The 17,339-nt window shown below is 51.9% G+C and overlaps 2 protein-coding genes across 2 annotated transcripts in view; both read right to left on the reverse strand.

Annotated features, from left to right (window-relative positions):
• Positions 1-4,749, reverse strand: part of PLCG1 (phospholipase C gamma 1) — a 34,033-nt gene extending 29,284 nt beyond the window's left edge. Inside the window, exon 1 of the mRNA XM_054573752.1 lies at positions 4,395-4,749. Coding sequence (XP_054429727.1) covers positions 4,395-4,611 — 217 coding nt within the window. The 5' untranslated portion in view covers positions 4,612-4,749. The remainder of the gene's footprint in view (positions 1-4,394) is intronic.
• Positions 4,750-15,185: 10,436 nt separating this feature from the next.
• Positions 15,186-17,339, reverse strand: part of TOP1 (DNA topoisomerase I) — an 83,501-nt gene continuing 81,347 nt past the window's right edge. Inside the window, exon 21 of the mRNA XM_054573753.1 lies at positions 15,186-16,472. Coding sequence (XP_054429728.1) covers positions 16,370-16,472 — 103 coding nt within the window. The 3' untranslated portion in view covers positions 15,186-16,369. The remainder of the gene's footprint in view (positions 16,473-17,339) is intronic.

Below are 17,339 nucleotides of genomic sequence, written 5' to 3' on the forward strand. Positions count from 1 at the left end.
GCCCATCCCCGGGGGCCTCATCTCTACCACACCTAATGCACCGGCGACCCCCGCAGTGACCGCCATGCCTCAGCCAGGGCACAGGCAAGTTCCCCAATCACTCAAGGCCCAGTTCACAGGCCGCCTCCGCTGGCTTTCTCCTCTCAACCCCCAGCAGCTCTCGGTACAGACCTTTATCACAGTGCATAACACACAGGGTTATAATTACATGTTCCCAAGTTCACCTCCTTGAGGGTCTAGGGGTTCCTCAATGACACAGGCCATATCTTGTGTGTCTTCTGAGCCCTCAGTGGGCAAACAGGAGGTGCTGAAATAATACTTATTGAACAAATAAATGCCCCTCAGTCCAAGGGGCTCCCCACAGATCTCTAACTGGTAACTGAGGCCCGTGCACCTGGGCAACACACAAGAGGACGCCGGAGGTGTTGGGGGCGCCCGTGCAGGGCATGTGCTCAGCCCCTCCAGCCATCTGTGCAGCAGGCCCCTCTCCTAGGTTCACAGGAAAGAGAGCGCCCCAGAGGGATGGGGGCCTGGTGGGGCTGGTCTGCAGCCCACACCCCAGGGCAAGCCTGGGGTGCTGAGAAAACACTAAGAGGTCTGACTTCCCCTGGAAAAACTACAGTCAGACAGGAAACACACAGGCAGGGGTGGCCAGCTCTGGAGATCCGGACTCGTGCTCCTGCCCCTCTCCCACTGGGCGCCGCCAGCCAGTACAAAGAAAACCCGGCGACACCGGCCTCGCGGGCCTGCGGTCTGTCTGCTCAGCAGCCCCACGGCCCTGGGGCCGAACCCCGGCAGCTGTCCCAGCAGCATCTCCTCTCCCAGCCAGACTGCCTCCTGCAGGCTCTTTGCTTTCTTCTGCCCCCCACCCCCTCAAAGAAACTGCCCTCGCCCATTTCAGTGTCCCTGACGGCAAGGATCTGTTTTCGTTCCCTACAGAAGGAAGCCTAGCATCTAGAAGATTATCTGCAGAAGAAGCAAAGACAAAAGGCTAGGGCTCCAAAGTCCCCTCGGTCGTGCTTGGCTGGCACGCAGAGTTCTCCCGGGAGCCTCCACCTGGGCCACTTGCCCATAATGACCCCTGACTGAACCATCTCACCCCAGAAGACACCAGAAGGAAAAGCTGGGGGGAGAGTCTAGCGCGGCTGAGGCTGTTTGTAACGGCAGGTCTGAGCACGAAGGTTTTTCCTCCCAGGAGCAACCCAGACCCCAGGGAAACAGGCCGGAGGCCTGTTCGCAGCACAACCCCAGGGCTTAGCGTGCCCTCAGCGGGCCACCGCCTGGAGAGCCGGCCCAGCTGAGGCTGTCCCACACCCGCACTATCACCCTCGGCAGGATTCGCTCCCCGTGTTTCCATTTCCTTATCTGTAAATGGAGCGGTACTCCAGTCAACCCCCTTGGGCCTTTGTAAGGATTAGCCAAGAAAGCATAATGAAAAGTCTCTGTAGCACTCAGCAGGAAGTCTGTAATTGCTTTATTTTCACTTATGTCAGTATCTGCACAAAAAAAAAAAAAAAAAAAAAAAAGCTAAACATCACCCTGGTTCCTGTCATACCGCCACGACACCGGGCACCAAAGCATTTCTCCACGCCTCTTTTGAGCCAAACTATCATCCTAGAAACCAGCAGGTGCCAGCCCTACTTCCCAAGTGGTAAAGTGAGAGGGTGCAGCCAGGCCAGAGCGAGGTCTTACACAGGACTGCTGTGCACTTTCCCTGAACCTCACCACCTCTCCTCAGGGCCAGGGACACCGAGGGCAATGCCTTCCTGTCTCTCTCTGGCCAAGCTGCAGGCACTGCACGGTATCCTGACAAGGCCAGCAGGGAAAGGCCAGACACCTGAGGCACCTGGGGCAAGAGGCCAGGCAGCAGGGGACCCAGCAGGCGACCCAACCTTCCTCCGAGTCTGCAGAGCGGGGCTGCAGGATCAGAACCCACCCGCGATGCGAACCCACAAATGGGTAGGAGTGGGCCAGCTTCAGGAGGGGGCTCCATTTACAAGATCTGAACTCCACACCTGAGTGTCTAACTGGCCTTTGTACCCAGGCTCCTTCAATCCGGGCCTCCACACCCACAGGGCCAGGGCCCCTTCCACACCCTCTCACCATGTGCCAGGCCTCTCAAATCCCAGCTGACTAAGGACATCACTGAACGCGTGCCTCTCCGGCTGCCCGACCCGTGGGGGCCGGGGGCATCAGGTCCTCTGCATTCCCGCCTCCATCCTCCAAAGACCGCAGGCCCCACAGGCTAGATTCATCCCTTTCCACACCCCTTTCCTCTGTTCAGGCCCCAGCTTACAAACAAGAATGCCAGTTGTGTACATCTCCATACACTTTACACACTGTTCTGTGTGGTAAGTAGGTAAGTGAGTAGATGGGTTGCGGGGGGTGGAGAAAGAAAAACATTTCCTATCCCTTTCCGGGTGGTGGTCTAAGTGAAACCTGAACTCGGTCCCCATCCTCCTCCCTTCCGGTACCCTCACCCTCTCTTCTAGCCGTACTCCATCCACCTCTGCAACATTCTCAGCCACCGTCTATTACTGTTATTATTAACAACAGCTCCCATTTATTAAACGTTCACGTGCCAGACACTGTGCTAGATGTTTTATGTAAGTTTTCTCATTTAATCCCCAGAGCCACCATACAGTATACAGTAGATATATTATTACTCCCATTTTACAGATGAGGAAAGCTAAGTCTCAGAGAAGGTAAGTAACTCACAAGGGGACACACAACTAATACATGGGGTGGGGGAAGGGGGTTCAAAACCAGCCTGGCCTTCAACCGCTGTGCTGCACGCATCGCCTGCAGGTCACATGAGTGGCCTGAAATGAGCCCGTTACCCAGGAGACCTCTATCTGGGAGCCTCCATCCTGCGCCACAAATTCACAGGGAGCACCGCTGAAGCAGTCGAGGGGGCCATGCCTGAAGTCTGACACTTGGGTGATGCCCCCAGGACCAGATCAGCTCTCTGCAACGTCTGTCCTTCCTCCACTTTAGAATCCTGTCTCTCAAATCAATATTTTCTCCCAATGGCTGACAGGGCCCAAGGGGGCACAGGGGAAGGGAGCTGCCATTTCTAAGTTCAGCAGCTGTATCAGATCTGGATTTTGTAGCTGAGGATGGCCGCCTCACCACAAGATCTTCCTTCCTGCCAGTCCCCTCACCCATGCACACCATGGCCAAGGACACCTGCAGGACCTTTCCCTGGGGGTCCCCTGGACCTAGTTCGGAGCCTGGCTCTCTGGCTCTCTCTAACACTAGTCTGGGGTGGGGGGTCCTGCAGGAAGCAACACACCACATGGGGTGCGCACACATCATCTCTCACACTTAAAGGCGGAGGAAGGAGAGCTGAGCTTCCATCCGGCCACAGCACAGGCACACACTAAGTGGAATGACATTCTGATAGAGCTGGGGTTTTTCAAAATCCCCCAACTCCTTCCTCCCCACTGAGATCTGTGCAAAAGCAGCCACGCACAGGCCAGGGAGAGCAAAGAGGCAGGAAATTAAGAGTAGCTGCTCCCGGCTCTCTACAGCCACAGGATGCCGAACACAAAGGGCTAGACCCCAAGCTGGCGGCCCATTCTTGAAAAGAGTACCTGACTCCAAGGCACTGAGCCTGGCCTTTCCGGGGCCAGGCTTTTAGACCGTGTTTCCAAGGGCAAGGGGTGCCTGGCTTTTTACCAGAAGTCCCTTCCCTGACTTTGGGTGTCTGCCCACCCACACAGACCTCCAAAATTTAGTCTCCGGACAAAAGCAGCAGTGGGAAAAAGCAGCCACTGCCTTCTCTCAGGCTTTTCCAAACCAAACAGGACCCCCTTCCTCCTCCTCTCAAGAGAACGATGAGCAGGCTCAGCTCTGTTCCAAAAGCAGCCCTACCCCAACATCTGCCTAAGTTCTACTCAGAGAACCCAAAGGTTCTTTTGCAAGTAAGAACTCAACCTGGGGCCCAAAGTGTTTCACCAAGACTGGTCTTTTTGGAGGAAGGGGAGTGGGTGACGACCATTTTGCCCGACCCCAACCAAGTTCAGAGGCTGGGGTAGGGGCACTGCCTCGGCTCCCCTCACTTCCACCGACACCTCCCGGGGTGTGGGGGACCCCGATGCTTGCTCCGCGGGTCTCCATCCCGCTAGGATTTTTAGGCCTCCGGGCAAAGCGCCAGAACACTCCCCCCAGTTGGGGGAGGGGGTGTCTTGTCAGGTGACTGAGGACCCGGATGCCCCCCGCCTGGGGTGACCACCGGGGCCGGGGCGGGGGTGGAGTCCGGAGGATGTGGGAAGGGCAGGAAAGTTTGCCCAAGTCTCTCCGACTGCGGGCCCGGGCGCGGGGGAGACGGCTGCGAATCCCCTGTCCACCCAGCGCGCGCACAGCGGGCCCCGGGCAGGGGGCACACTTACTGGCCCCCTCGATCTTGTCGGCGCCGCGGCTCCACGTGATCTGCCGAGTCTCCAGCTTGACCTGGAAGGTCTTCCGCTCGGGCCGCTGCGACTTCTTGGAGTAGAACAAAGTCATGACGGTGCCCACCTCAAGGCTGCGGCAGAGGTTCAGCACCTCGGCGTCTGAGGGCGCGCCAGGCCCGCAGCCATTGGCGCAAGGGGACGAGACGCCCGCCATGGCTTCGGCGCTGGGGGAGGCAGAGGCAGGGCCGGCGGCGGCGGTGGCGGCGGCGACGGCGGCGCAGGATCGGCCGGCGGGAGTAGGCGGCGGTGGCGGGGGCTAAGGCGGCCGGCGAGTGGGCCCCGGCAGCAGCTCCTGCGGGCGGAGACGGGGCGGGGCCTGAGTGGGAGGCGGGGCGGCCCTGCAGGCCCGCCCCGGCCCGCGCGCCGGGAACAAAGACGCCCGCGCGCCCGTGGGGAGGACCCCCGCCCGCCGCCCGCCGCGCCTGCGCCCCGCGACCCCCGGCCAGGCCCCGGGTGGGGGCGTAGAGAGCAATGGCGGCGGGAGGGCGCGCGCCTCCCGCAGTCAAGCCCCCGTTCCTCCATCCCGCAAAGCTTCCTCACGCGGCCCCGGACACAGCTTGGTGGCCACGGCCGATCTCGTCACGCGTGGAGCCGCGCGCCGGCCCGGCAGTCAGTCGCAGGGGCTGACGCCCAGCCCACTGTCCCGTACAGGCCCAGCCGCAGCCGTTTCCTCACCCCTACTCCCCAAGCGCTGCCTGCGCAGCAACTGGAAAGTGGTGAGGGTGTTGAGCGCCCCCGGGGCCCGCCGGCCAAGCCCGGTTACCTGGGCGGGCTGCCCGGCGGAGGGAGCCAGGCCGGGCCGCCTCACCCCGGCGGCGGCGGCGGCGGCGGCGGCGGCGGGTCCTCTGTGCTCCCTCTCCGGGGAGGGGCGGGGGCGGGGTTGCCTTCGGATTGGCCGCTGGGTTCTGATGGACAGCCGGCTTGTCTGGGGGCCCCCCCTCCGCCCCCGCTCTGGCCGCGCAGGGCTGGCCCGCAGGCCGCAGACCCACGTTTGTCCTGTCCCTGTGGCCAGTGTTCCTTTCGTGGGTCCAGTCGTTGGAGAAGCACCCCCAGGCCTGAGCATCCCCTACAGGGCCTTTAGACCCGCGGTCCCCAGGGGCCTTAGACCCAGGCCCTCGCATCTGCCACTGCCCGCCCCACCTCATTCTCCGTGTCCACGCGATAGGACATGGTGAGGTCCTCCTTCATGGCGCCCCTCCTGTAAATGCTCTTCTAAGCTTTGGTTTTCCTGGCCTGATTCCCCTTTTTTCCCTCCTTCTCTGGCCGCTCCCTTTCGACCTCAGAAGCTTCTCTTCCTCTGGGGCTGGGTCCTGAGCCAGTTCCCAAGGCGACCTTACGTTTCCCGTGGCTTCACACCCGCCCCACGCCCAGGCACCCGCAGCACCAAGTCTGGATCTCCCCTGCATCCCACCGCAGCCCACTGCCTGCTCCACGTCCCCACTTAACGTGGGCATCTCACTCTCTCCTCGAACTGCTCTTCCCCCAACCTTCACTTTCTTAGAACGCGGCACTTAAATACTAAGGTTCTTGGGCCAAAACCCCTGGAGACGTCTTTGATTCCTCTCTCCGCATCAACCCCACAGCAATTCATCAAGTTCAGTTCACTCTGCCCTTAAATAGCTCCACCCACCCGCAAGCCCAAGGCCTGTCTTTTCTCATCCAGACTTTACCCTCCTTGTTCGTGCTTTCTTTAATCTTTCAAAGGAAATTAAATCGTGATTCCTTACCTCCAGCTTCAAACCCTCCATGACTTCCCATTGCACATGAAATCCACATTCCCTACCTGGCCCAGCAGGTCCTGTTTGGCCTAGCCCCTTTCTCTCCCACTTCACCTCTTCCCCACCTCCCCTTCACTCTCTGTTCTCCGGCCCCAAGGCCTTTTCGTGGTTACAGGTGGACCTCGTGTTAGTGAGCTTGGCTTTATTGTGCTTCATAGGTATTGTGTTTTTTACAAACTGCATGCAAGACTCTCCACCAGCAAGAAGATTATGACTCGCTTTTATCACGATACCAGCTTTATCGTGGTTGTTGTCTGAACCAAAACCTACAATATCTCTGAGATACACCTGTATTTGAATAATTCGCACGCTTTGTCTTCCTGAAACCATTCTCTAGATTTGCCCCTGCAATCTAGCTGCACCTCACAGAGAACTGCCCAAACTGAAGACACCTGAAGTCACAGTGGAGCTGGTCAGACAGATATTGAACCAGGCAGGACAACTTACCGCATTCCAGGAGTGAGGGGCCCAGTGGAACACCCAGCAGATGCCAGAGAAAGATCCAGTTTTCCTGGAATTGGTGAGTGTATAACAGTGTGTGCTCAGGCAACCTCCCCAGCTGGGTGGCGACTAGTGTCTGGAGCTGCCTCTGACTTTGTCTTGCTGTGGTGGTAACTTGTGTGTGTGCATTTGTATGTTTTCATTCCCTCAAATGCAGCCCCTAACAAGCTGAGGTCCTGTCCCCGGTACTAGGAGGCTTCAGCCACCTGAGGGAAGGCGAAGTGGCTGAGATGGACTGCCATCTAGTGACAGGCCTTAAGAGTAGGAAGGAGAGAACTAAAGTTGGCCTACTACTGCCTGGCCCAGTGCTTCAGTACGTACATAATGTGGTTACACCTAATCCTTGTAATTACCCTCTAATCAGGGATCATTGTCCCCAATTTACTGATGAGGAAACTGAGATTCGGAGAAGTTCTGTAACTTGCCCTCAGGCCACGTAGCTAACAAGTGGGGATTTGAACCCCAGCCTATCTGACTATGCATTTTCTGCAGTGGCTCAGAGAGAGCCACTGGCTTAAGCAGGTCAATAGTCAGTGGGCATGGAGGCAGGCTGGTTAATCCATATGCGTGAGGGGAGGCCTTGGGTATGGCTGGCCCCGGGCACATGGGACTCACAAACCATGAGTGCCCAGAAAGTGCGGCTTGGGCTGGCCTGGGCTTAGAATGGTGCTGCCCCTGTCCGCAGCCGGGTGGCATGAGCAGGGAGAATGAGAAACACAGTGCAAGCCCTCCAGGAATTCACGGGCATTAGAGAGATAAACGCTGTGACATCAGGTGAATTGTGATGAGGGCTACAGAGGAAAAGAACAGAGGGCTATGAGATAAACATTAGAGAGCCCTACTCAGGTCTAGTACTAGACCAGAAATACCTCTCTAGGACTCAGCAGAGGCCCAGAGGATGAGAGGAGATGGCCAGGCGAATTATTTGGAGTGGGTTGGAGGAAAGTACCGGTACTTTCCAGGTAGCCGTAACAGCATGTACAAAGGCCCTGAGGCCAGAAAGAGCTTAAGGAATATAGGATTTGAAACAAGGCTAGAGTTTACTAAGTGCGGCAGAGCACTCAGGGTGACCTTTTGGTTCGCAGGCTGGCACTCAGTCCACTGAGCCACACCAGCCAGGGTCATTCGGGGTGGTGAAGTACAGAAGACGGGTGGGGGCGGAATGGGGACCCTCCCTGCCTATCTGACCTTGTCCATTTTTCCAGGAGGGTCCCTCCTAAGTGCTGCAGCCTTCCTTGAGCTTCTTATGTCACTTTGGGCAGCCTGTGATGCACTTTTAAAATTTTTTCTATTTCCTAAAGCTTCCCAACATGCAGCCCATACCTCCTTGCTTTTGTTTGTGTTTCTGCTTCTGAGACTGGGCCTCTAGGGACTCCAGAAATGCGTGCCAACGGGAGCTCGTATTTTCAGTCTGCTGCCAGGCCCTTCAACGGGAAACAGGGCCCCATTTCCTCCTGGGACTTCTGAGCCAGCATCCCAGGCCTCAGGTACCTCCCTCCACCAAAAGAGATTCAGGAAAATCAGGGCGCGCCAAGGGTGTGGCTGGGATGGGCTTCCCCCAGCTCAGCATATATATGGGTACGTGGGTGTCACTGGCAATGCGTGCAGCTGCACTGGATGGGAGGGAGCAGCCTAGCACCCACACGAGGCACATGCCTGTGACATCACCCAGGCTAGTCCTGCTTGGGCCTATTTCTGCCAATACTCCTGCTTCAACATGCCCTGGCCCACACCGATACCTGTGCCTGAAGTCTGGGGAGGAGTCTCAGCCTACGTGACCCTCCGGCCCTCTGTTCGTTTACAAACACTTAGAACAGCACTTAGCGTGTAGCAGGCCTAATATAACTGCTTCAACAACATTGGCTCATTCATTCCTCATTATAGCACTGAGGTGAGGACTCTTATTATCCCCATTCTACAGATGAAAAACTGAGGCACAGAGAGATTAAGGGACATGTTCATGGACACACAGCTGAGAGATGGCAGAGATGGGATTCAAACCCAGAGCCTGGCTTGAGTCAGTGCTAGGTTACCTCCCACGTCGGTAAGTATGAACATTTTATTGCATATCCTCACCCCTTTCCTAATACCCATACCTGATGTGATGTGTTTTCTGTTTTTTAGTTATTTGGTTAAATGTCGTCACAAGCTGGGTTCCTTGGGAAGCAGGCTCGACAGAGGTTGGTGTGCAGAATGTTTATTAGGGAGCGCCCTTGGCTGGGATCAGCACCGTGGAAAGCGAAGGCACAGGGAGAAGCTAGGCTGTGATGCAGGCCAGTGCCCCGGAGCCCCACCTTCATCATCCAGAGGACGTGGCTGCCCTGGGAAGAGCACAGCCCCAGCCAGTGGCTGCCACTGAGATGACCGTAGGGGGCTGATGGCTCTCCTGGCAGCTGGGGCAACAAGTACTTCCTTGAAGGGGAATTGGGTGGCACACATCACTAGGCCCACCACCAATGTATTCTCTTCTGGTCCTTTATGAAAGTTTAGGGTACGTAAAACAAAGGGAAAAAAACATCGTAGGACAGAAATGGGATTTGCAGTAATAAAAGGAGGAACATAACATAGCTAATATGAGTTAACAGCTGTGATGACTAAGAAGCAATCAGCTGTGCCTGAGCTTCCCGGTAGCCAAAGCAAAAACTCCTCCTATTCTGATAACTGATGACTTAGGGGAGAAAAGTTTTCCTGGGGATAAATTATAAAAGAAGTTTATCATATGGACACTTATTTGATTGAAATAGTAGAGAATGTTCTTGGCAAATTAACAGCAAATGCTGACAGTTTATTTGTTCCTGGTAATAACCTTGATGGGATATATAAGGTGAAATATAAAGGTATAGCTCAGTGAAGCCCCTTCCACAATTAAAGGTAAGCAGATTTATAGATTGGCAGGATCTAATCTGATCCATACATAAAACTTCATCTCTTTAAACTATTTAGTTTTGACTCAGTAGCTTCTTAATGTTAGACCTCTAACCAGCCCTTCTCAAGGGTTCCTGAGCCAGCCGGCCTGCACCTCAGCATGCAGCTAGTACTTCGTAAGAATTCACCTCAGTGCACCTTGCACTCCCCCCCACAACCGTCAGTTAGGCTCCTTGACCTCTGGCCCCATTGTCTACCTATGTCTCCACCTTAGTCGCTGGGCCTCCCCCTTAGGTGATGTCCTCCTGCTTCCTCCTCACCTGGGATGTACTCTCTGCCCCTGAAGAGCCTCCTGTTTCCTCCCAGTCAGGGCAGGAGGAGACCTGGCCCAGCCACTCCCAGGGACTCTGCTCTCTCTGCAGAGTCTGCCTTCTCTTTGCTGAGGGGTCTGTGTACTGGGACGCAGAGAGGCGGGAGCACTGGCCTCCAGATGTACCTTCTTTAGGAAGGTGGCAGGGGTATGGAATTGCTTCACTAAAGGAGAAGAAGGTTGAGCCCTTGAGAGCCACTGGCCCAGGCCAGGGCAGACCTATTTTTCCACTTTCTCTCCCTTTCTTCTAACAAATATGCCCGATGCCTCCTCTGTAGCAGTAACACAGCAGAGGTGAATCAGATCAAGTTCCCATTCGAGCAGTGGATACAGAGATGCCAGCAGAGGACAGATCAGTGTGATAAGGGCCCTGGAACCCTGAGAAGGGACACCGGACCTTGCTTAGACCTTTGGTGGCTGTGGGGGTGGGGCAAAGCGTGAGACGGTGTGCTATGTGCTTGAAGATAAGGCAGGTGCAAATATAAGGTGATCATTCATTTTGCAATGTCAGTCCAGGTGTTCTGTGGCTCTTTTTGCAACTAAAACATAAACATTTTTAGAGATGCATGATTCAAATGTCCACATATAACAGTTTATTTAGTTATACGTAAGTCACATATTATTTGAAACAATACATTCATTTATGAATGTTGACTTTTCCCACTCTTACCTTTGCAGTAATGTTCAAACTCTCTACATCACTCTTTCTTTGTAGAAATCACTGGAGCTACTTTTTGAGTCATCTAATATGGTTTCTAAAAGTGCATCCACTGCCCTCTAAGTGTCTGAGAGAGAGCACTTTTGAAAAACCAAATTTGTTGACGAATAATTTACATATAGTAAAAGGTACCCATTTTAAGGGCAAAGTTTGGTGAGCTTTGGCAAATGTAAACCACCCAGTCACGACATGGAACATTTCCATCAGTCCCCAAAGTGCCCAGGCCCACCTTGGCAGCCAGTCTCCCCTGCCCCTGTCTGGCAATCACTCGTCTACTTTCTGTTAGTATAGATTAGTTTTGCCTATTCTAGAATTTCATATAAGTGAAATCATTCGCATATGCACCACTGTGTCCAAGTTCAGCATGTTTTTGAGATTCATCCACGTGGCTGCAGAGAGAATACTTTTTGAATCAGGACATGGTGCTATTACTGGAAATTTTAACCTAAGCATGAATATCCCACAATATAATGTTTGTATAACATTATAACAGGTTTCCATTCTCCCATAGCTGTATATTATTATTCAGTGGTTCAGGCTTCCATAATGTTTTGAAACATCTTAACTCTATAATGTTATCCATAAATACTTCAGTGTTTTTCTGAGTCTTTAAAAAAATATACAGAACTACAGTACCATTATCAAACCTAAAAAAAAGTCAACACCATATTGCTATTTAAGGTGATCATTGAGAGACTTGTTTACATGTAATACTTAGGATTGTGAGAAATAATTACTAAGCCTGTGGTAAATTTCTTTCCCTTCTTGTTTATTGATTTTGTCAGGGGACTACTTATAATCCTCCAAAACTAGCTTGACTGAGGTCATTTCAGGGTAATGTGTTTTCTCCAAAAAGTGCTGTTTAGTTCAAAACAAGTTTAGAGAGCTTCCCATTATATGAAGGATTTGGTAAGAACCAAAAAAGATAAGTAAACTCTTTTCTCAGAAGAAAAAAATAATTTAAGTTTTCTGTGGGGAACCACCTGTACTTGGTATTTAGGAGGTGATTTCAGGGTCACTGATTTACTGGATGTGGAAGTGAGAGAAAGCCGTGAAGGGTGATGACTACTCTCAGTTCCGGTTGAGGGACTCAGACGTGAAACCCAGCCCCTTGAGCTTGTGGTAGGTCCTGAGCTCAGTTCCAGAGACGGGAGGTCGAGTAGCCCATGGGCGTCCCTGCTGAGAAGTGCCTGGAGCTCAGGAAAGGGGTCAAGGCTGGAGAGGGCCAGGGAAGTCACTACATTCGGGTGTGAAGGAAATGAGGCTGAGTGAGAAGCAACGGCCTGAGCGGGGAGGAAAAGCAGAAGGAAGCCAGAGAGACGTGCTTTAAGAAGGGAGTGGCCACGTATTGTGTGATTCCCTGTGTGTGAGATGTCCCCCCGTAAAAACGATTTCTAGAGAAAGTAGGTTTGTGAAGGCGGAGTGGGTGGAAGGGGCACGAGGGATCTTGGTGGGTGGATGATGTTCACGACTGATTTACGGCGACGGCTGTACCACTCAGTAGATACTACAAATTATCGTACGTTACTTCAATAGGTAGATTATTTGTGATGTGGAAGATATACTTCAGTAGAGCTGCTAGGAAAAAAAGGGGTCAACTGTCCAGTGCTTCAAAGAGCTTCAGTGGGAGGCGGAGTCCGTTCACTGGTTTGGCCCCTCATTCATTGGTGGATTTGGCCAGGGTGGAGAGGGGAACTGGGGGCAAGATGGGGCAGAACCTAGTTGCCGTGGGTGGGGGAGTGGCAGGGCTGTGTCCGTGACTCATTCCAGGGGCTTGTTTGTGAAATGAAGAGGGAGGAGGTGGTGGCTGGAATGGCCTGGGAGTTGTGGTTTCTTTTTTCACATTTTCAATGTGTACGAGGCCTCAGGCAGATCTGGCAGGGAGGGCAAGTCCTGTTGACTAGATGGGAGGGGCGAGGAGCAGCAGCCACGGAAGCGCCGAGCTGTCCAGTGTGGGCAGCGTGTGGCGGCCGTCTCCCTGTGCCCACAGCTGGACTCAGGCGTCTTGGAAGGGCCTGACAGGACGAGCTGTCAGACCCTGCACATCGGCCACTCCTGGACGGGGCTGGGAGGAGGGGACCAGCCAGTGGGTGAGCAGGCAAGGGGGTCGGTCTCCTGGCTCCACCCTCAAGCATCCTTCAGGACCCTCAGCTCCCTGTCCAGTCTCTTCCCTCCTGCCCAGTGCCCAGGCCGCCCTCCTGCTCCCTGGCTTCCTCTCTGAGGCCTGATGTCTCCGTCCAGGATATGCCCTTCCCAGCTGTTCTTGACCAACATCTAGTGGCCCTGCACCTGTCCCTAGAAGGCTTGCAGAAAAGTCCTTGCTGCAAAAGGCAGGCACGAGTTCCTCTCATTAATAAAATCTCCTGCCTGCAAGGCCTCCTGCCCCCGATTCTAGTTGTGGACTAGGTTTGTGCTCTAGTTGCGGCAGGTCCTGCTAAGCCCCACACTTGAGGTCCATTTCATCCCCACCCACCCGCCAGCCATCAAGCTTATCAGCTGGGCAGTAGCTGGACCACTGAGTGCCATTCCTTACACTCACTGGTCTGGCTACACCACCACAGAAGTCAATCCAAAAATACATGGCTGCAGTCCCTCACTCCAAAGCCACGATGGCTACATAACCTTCTTTATTCCCTGGGGTGAATGCTACCTCCCTCACTGGCCAATGAAATGCAGGCTGCCAAAGACAATCCCCAGGATTGTCTGCTGTGGACCCAGTCCCTGCCCAGCTCCCATCCCTGGGGAGTTCAGAGACCGTCAAGGAGATGGCTGTGCCCCAGAACATACATGCACAAGCTGGCCAGCCAGAGGGCCTACAGCTAAGTGACGAATTCTGACCACCCTAGCCTTCCTGCTCCACTCGACTGGGAGATCTCACCCTTCACCTTCAATGCCAGACTCGGCTACAACCTAGGATGAGGAAAGGAACAATCTTTGTAGGGCCCCTGGCCAGCCTGAGTACCAGAGCACTGGAAAGTGGTCACAGGTCACTCTAACCAACCAATCCATGCAGGGAGGAGCTGGCAGCCTACCTGGGAGAGGGCTGCTGGGATCCACTTCCCGCCATCCTGACTGCGAGGTACAGGCACACAAGCAAACCTAGGGAAGCTCCCTGCTGCTTCTGGCCGGCTCACATGGAAAGGCGCTCCCAAAATCTGCCTCCCAAGGTGGGACCCAAAACGCCAGGAATTTATTTATATAAAAATTGTGTTTATTCTTACATTTAAACTTTAGTCATCTTCAAAGTACTCACCATATGATGCAATACATCTCCTGAGATGTCTTTTCCACTGCTCAGTTCTTGAACTCGATTTTGATGCCTTTTAGTGCTTCTGTTTTTTGTTTCACATCTTCCACATTGGCAAAACATTTTCCTTAGAGAACTTTTCATCCAGGGGGAAAAAAAGTCACTTGGGGTGAGAGCGAGTGAACAGGGAGGGTGGGGCCTGGGGGTCATGCCGTTTTTGGTCAAAAACTGCTAAACACCTGCCCGTGTGGACAGGTACACTCGTAAATCACCCATTGTGAAGTGAGCAAACAGGCTCAAAAGAGTCTTCAAAAAACAATTCACTGAAGCTGAACACAGTCTCTCGCAACAATGCTAGCTGGTGCACTGATACAGGTGGGTTCCTAGAACGCTCACCTAGCCGAGGAAGCCTGTACTACAAGGGGCCGCCCTCATACACTTGCTCCATAAACATCACCCATACTAGGCTTCTATTGAGTGGGCTAAAAAGTACGTTTGTTTTTTCCGTAAGATGGTTCTAGTAGCACTAGAGTTTTCTTGAACTTCACTGGAAAAATTGTTAAGACTGTATTGTGACAACTGTCATATCAGTGTGCATTAAAAAAAAAACATCAAAATTGAACTTTTGTATAGCCATTTAAATATTGAAGATGGAAAAACTTCACATTTTTAGCCTATTATACTTTATTATTTCCAGGAAGGTAAAAAAGCAGCTGAAATGCAGAAGGTTTTGCCGCGTATGGAGAAGGTGCTGTGACTGATAGAATGTGTCAAAAGTGGTCTGTGAAGTTTCGTGCTGATTTCTTGCTGGACAATGTTCCACAGTCATGTAGGCCAGTAGAAGTTGACAGTGATCAAATCGAGACTTTGAGAACAACCAATTGCATGTGTTCGGAGGTAGCTGACATACTCAAAATATCAAAATCAAAGTTACTGGTGAAAATGAAAAATGTGTCTTATTTTATGGAAAAAACTAATCAGACTTTTTGGCCAACCCAATACAGTCCCTGCACCCCATCTATTCTTGTAGATTTCCTGCACCTTCCCTCACTTCCTGGGCTTGCCTTTATCTACGGGGGTGGCCTTTGGCTCCCCTGCGACCCACGCCCGTGGCAGCAGGACTCCTGGGCAGGGAGCCACCCTTGCTGACCTGAGCAGCCAGACCGCAGCCCACACCAAGTCCCAGCCCCAGAGCCCCACTCTGGCCTGGGGCCTGGGGTAACAAAGAGGCAGACACTAAGTTTCCGTTAGGTTGTAGGAATTTATTTTAAATAACCTACAGTTGATTAAAAGGGAGTTCATGATAAAAATAGAAGATACTTGAGGAAAGATGTGGGAAATGGACTCTGCACACACACTAAACTAACAATGCCTCTAAAACTAATGATTATAGCAAAAAATGTTTTCACATTAAAATTCTGCTTTTTATGTTTTTTTCCCCATTTTTTACACAATTACAAAAGAAAAAATAATAGCCCTAAAATCTTGATTATTTTTCTTTTTTGGACCAAATACTCATTTTCCTCTAGATTTATTGACCTGTGGAACTTTTTATACAATAAAATCTTTCAAGTGAAAGACTGGGGTTTAAAATGAAAAAGATGGATATCTGAAAGGGTACAGAAAATGCTCAGAACAAAGAATGATGGGAAAATGGTTTCAGTCACTGATTATTTCATTATCCTTAGACTCACTCACCCCCTCATCCCCCCCAACCCCAATCTACACGATCTTTAAGATCAAGAAAAATGTTTAAATATTTTAAAATAATTAAAAAGAAATAAAAATTCACATTTAAAAAGGAACACTCAAGTCAGGAAATATTTTCCCATCATGCTTTTCTGTGAACAGGTGTCTGAACCAAAACACTGCGGATGTCACAACTGCTTCAAGTTTAATGAAAATTGATTCCCATGACAATAGATATTGACGACTCTAACAGGTGCGCTGGGTTTTTGTTCTACTTAATTTTAAATTCCTGAAATGGGGGAGAGGGGAGGGAGTTTAGGAATTCATTTCTATTAAAATATAGAAGTTATTGCAAAACCCTAACTGTAAAAACGCACCAATATAATCGGACTTCGCATACAGTAGCTAAGAGAATCCAAATGCTTCAGTGAAACAGCGAATTTGCCTGGCAGAACTCTTGACAAATTCCCATCCACTTGCCCTCTTGAAAATAAAAACAAAATTCAAAACAAATCATACAGCTAGAATTTTGATATCTGAAATATTTTTAAATAAGTTGTCCATAGGACAACTGGCTCAGCTCTCCCTTATAATATCTTCAGGTTTATCTTTTCTCAAAGATGTTGGTTTGTTAAGACTTGCCGCCTCTCGCCCTCAGGTGTGAGGGCGCGCGAGGCTCACAGTTTATCCATCTTCCCCAAACCACACTGTTCCTTTTCACAGAATGCTGCCCCTTGAGACTGGCTAGAACTCATAGTCCTCATCAGCCATGTCGATGGCCCAGGCAAACTTCTCCCGCTGGGTTTTGTTGTAAATTTTCTCAATTGGGACCCCCCACTTCTTACACCTGCAAACAAGGAAGAAAAAGTAGGATTAGTGTCTCGGGGAGCAATGGCCCAGACCGGGGGCCAGGGGCCTGGAGTGCTGCCTTCTCTTTGCATCTATCTGGTGAGAATGAGAATTCAGGTGCTCACTTAACCTTGACAATAACCTCTAAAGCAGGCACGACCGTAGATGCAAAAATGAAAAAGGTACAAACGAAAAGACTAAGGCAGAACGTTAAGTTCTCATGCAGCTAAGGACCATGGAGCTGACAGCTGAACCCAAGCAGTCTGGCTCCTAAGTCTGTAGGACCTTTCAAGCTAACCAATCCCCTAGCACCATACAGGGCACAAAGAGTGGACAGGGCATAAGAGGGGTGTGCAAACCTTGGCCCAGAGGAGCAGGTGCCACAGGGGATGATCCCTCCACTTAGGCCCAGAACTTAACCAGTTCAAGGTAACTAATAGGCATCTTCAAAAAGCTACTGACTTTAAGTTTTTTTTTTAAATGGCTGGGTGTGGGGGTGTGTGGCGGGAGACAAGGAGCGAGCAAAGAACAGAAAATGTATCTGCCTTTGTTCTCATTTCTGTTTTTTTTCCTCTTTGTTCCTGCTTTTCTTCCTTCACGTGTAAAAAAATTTATTAAAACATTGTTAGCCCTGGCCGGTGTGGCTCAGTGGACTGAGTGCCGGCCTGTAAACTAAAGGGCTACCGGTTCGATTTCCCACTCAGAGCACAGGCCTGGGTTTCAGGCCAGGTCCCTGGGAGGGGGCACACGAGAGGCACCCACACGCTGACATTTCTCTCCCTCTCTCCTTCCCTTCCCCTCTCTCTAAAAATAAATAAAATTTAAATTTTTTTTTTTTTTTGGTTAAAGTGAAGGGCTCTTTTAT

The sequence above is a fragment of the Pteronotus mesoamericanus genome, unplaced genomic scaffold (genome assembly GCF_021234165.1).
Source record: "Pteronotus mesoamericanus isolate MK-2021 breed Mesoamerican mustached bat unplaced genomic scaffold, CSHL_Meso_final contig_25, whole genome shotgun sequence".
NCBI classification, from domain to species: Eukaryota; Metazoa; Chordata; class Mammalia; order Chiroptera; family Mormoopidae; genus Pteronotus; species Pteronotus mesoamericanus.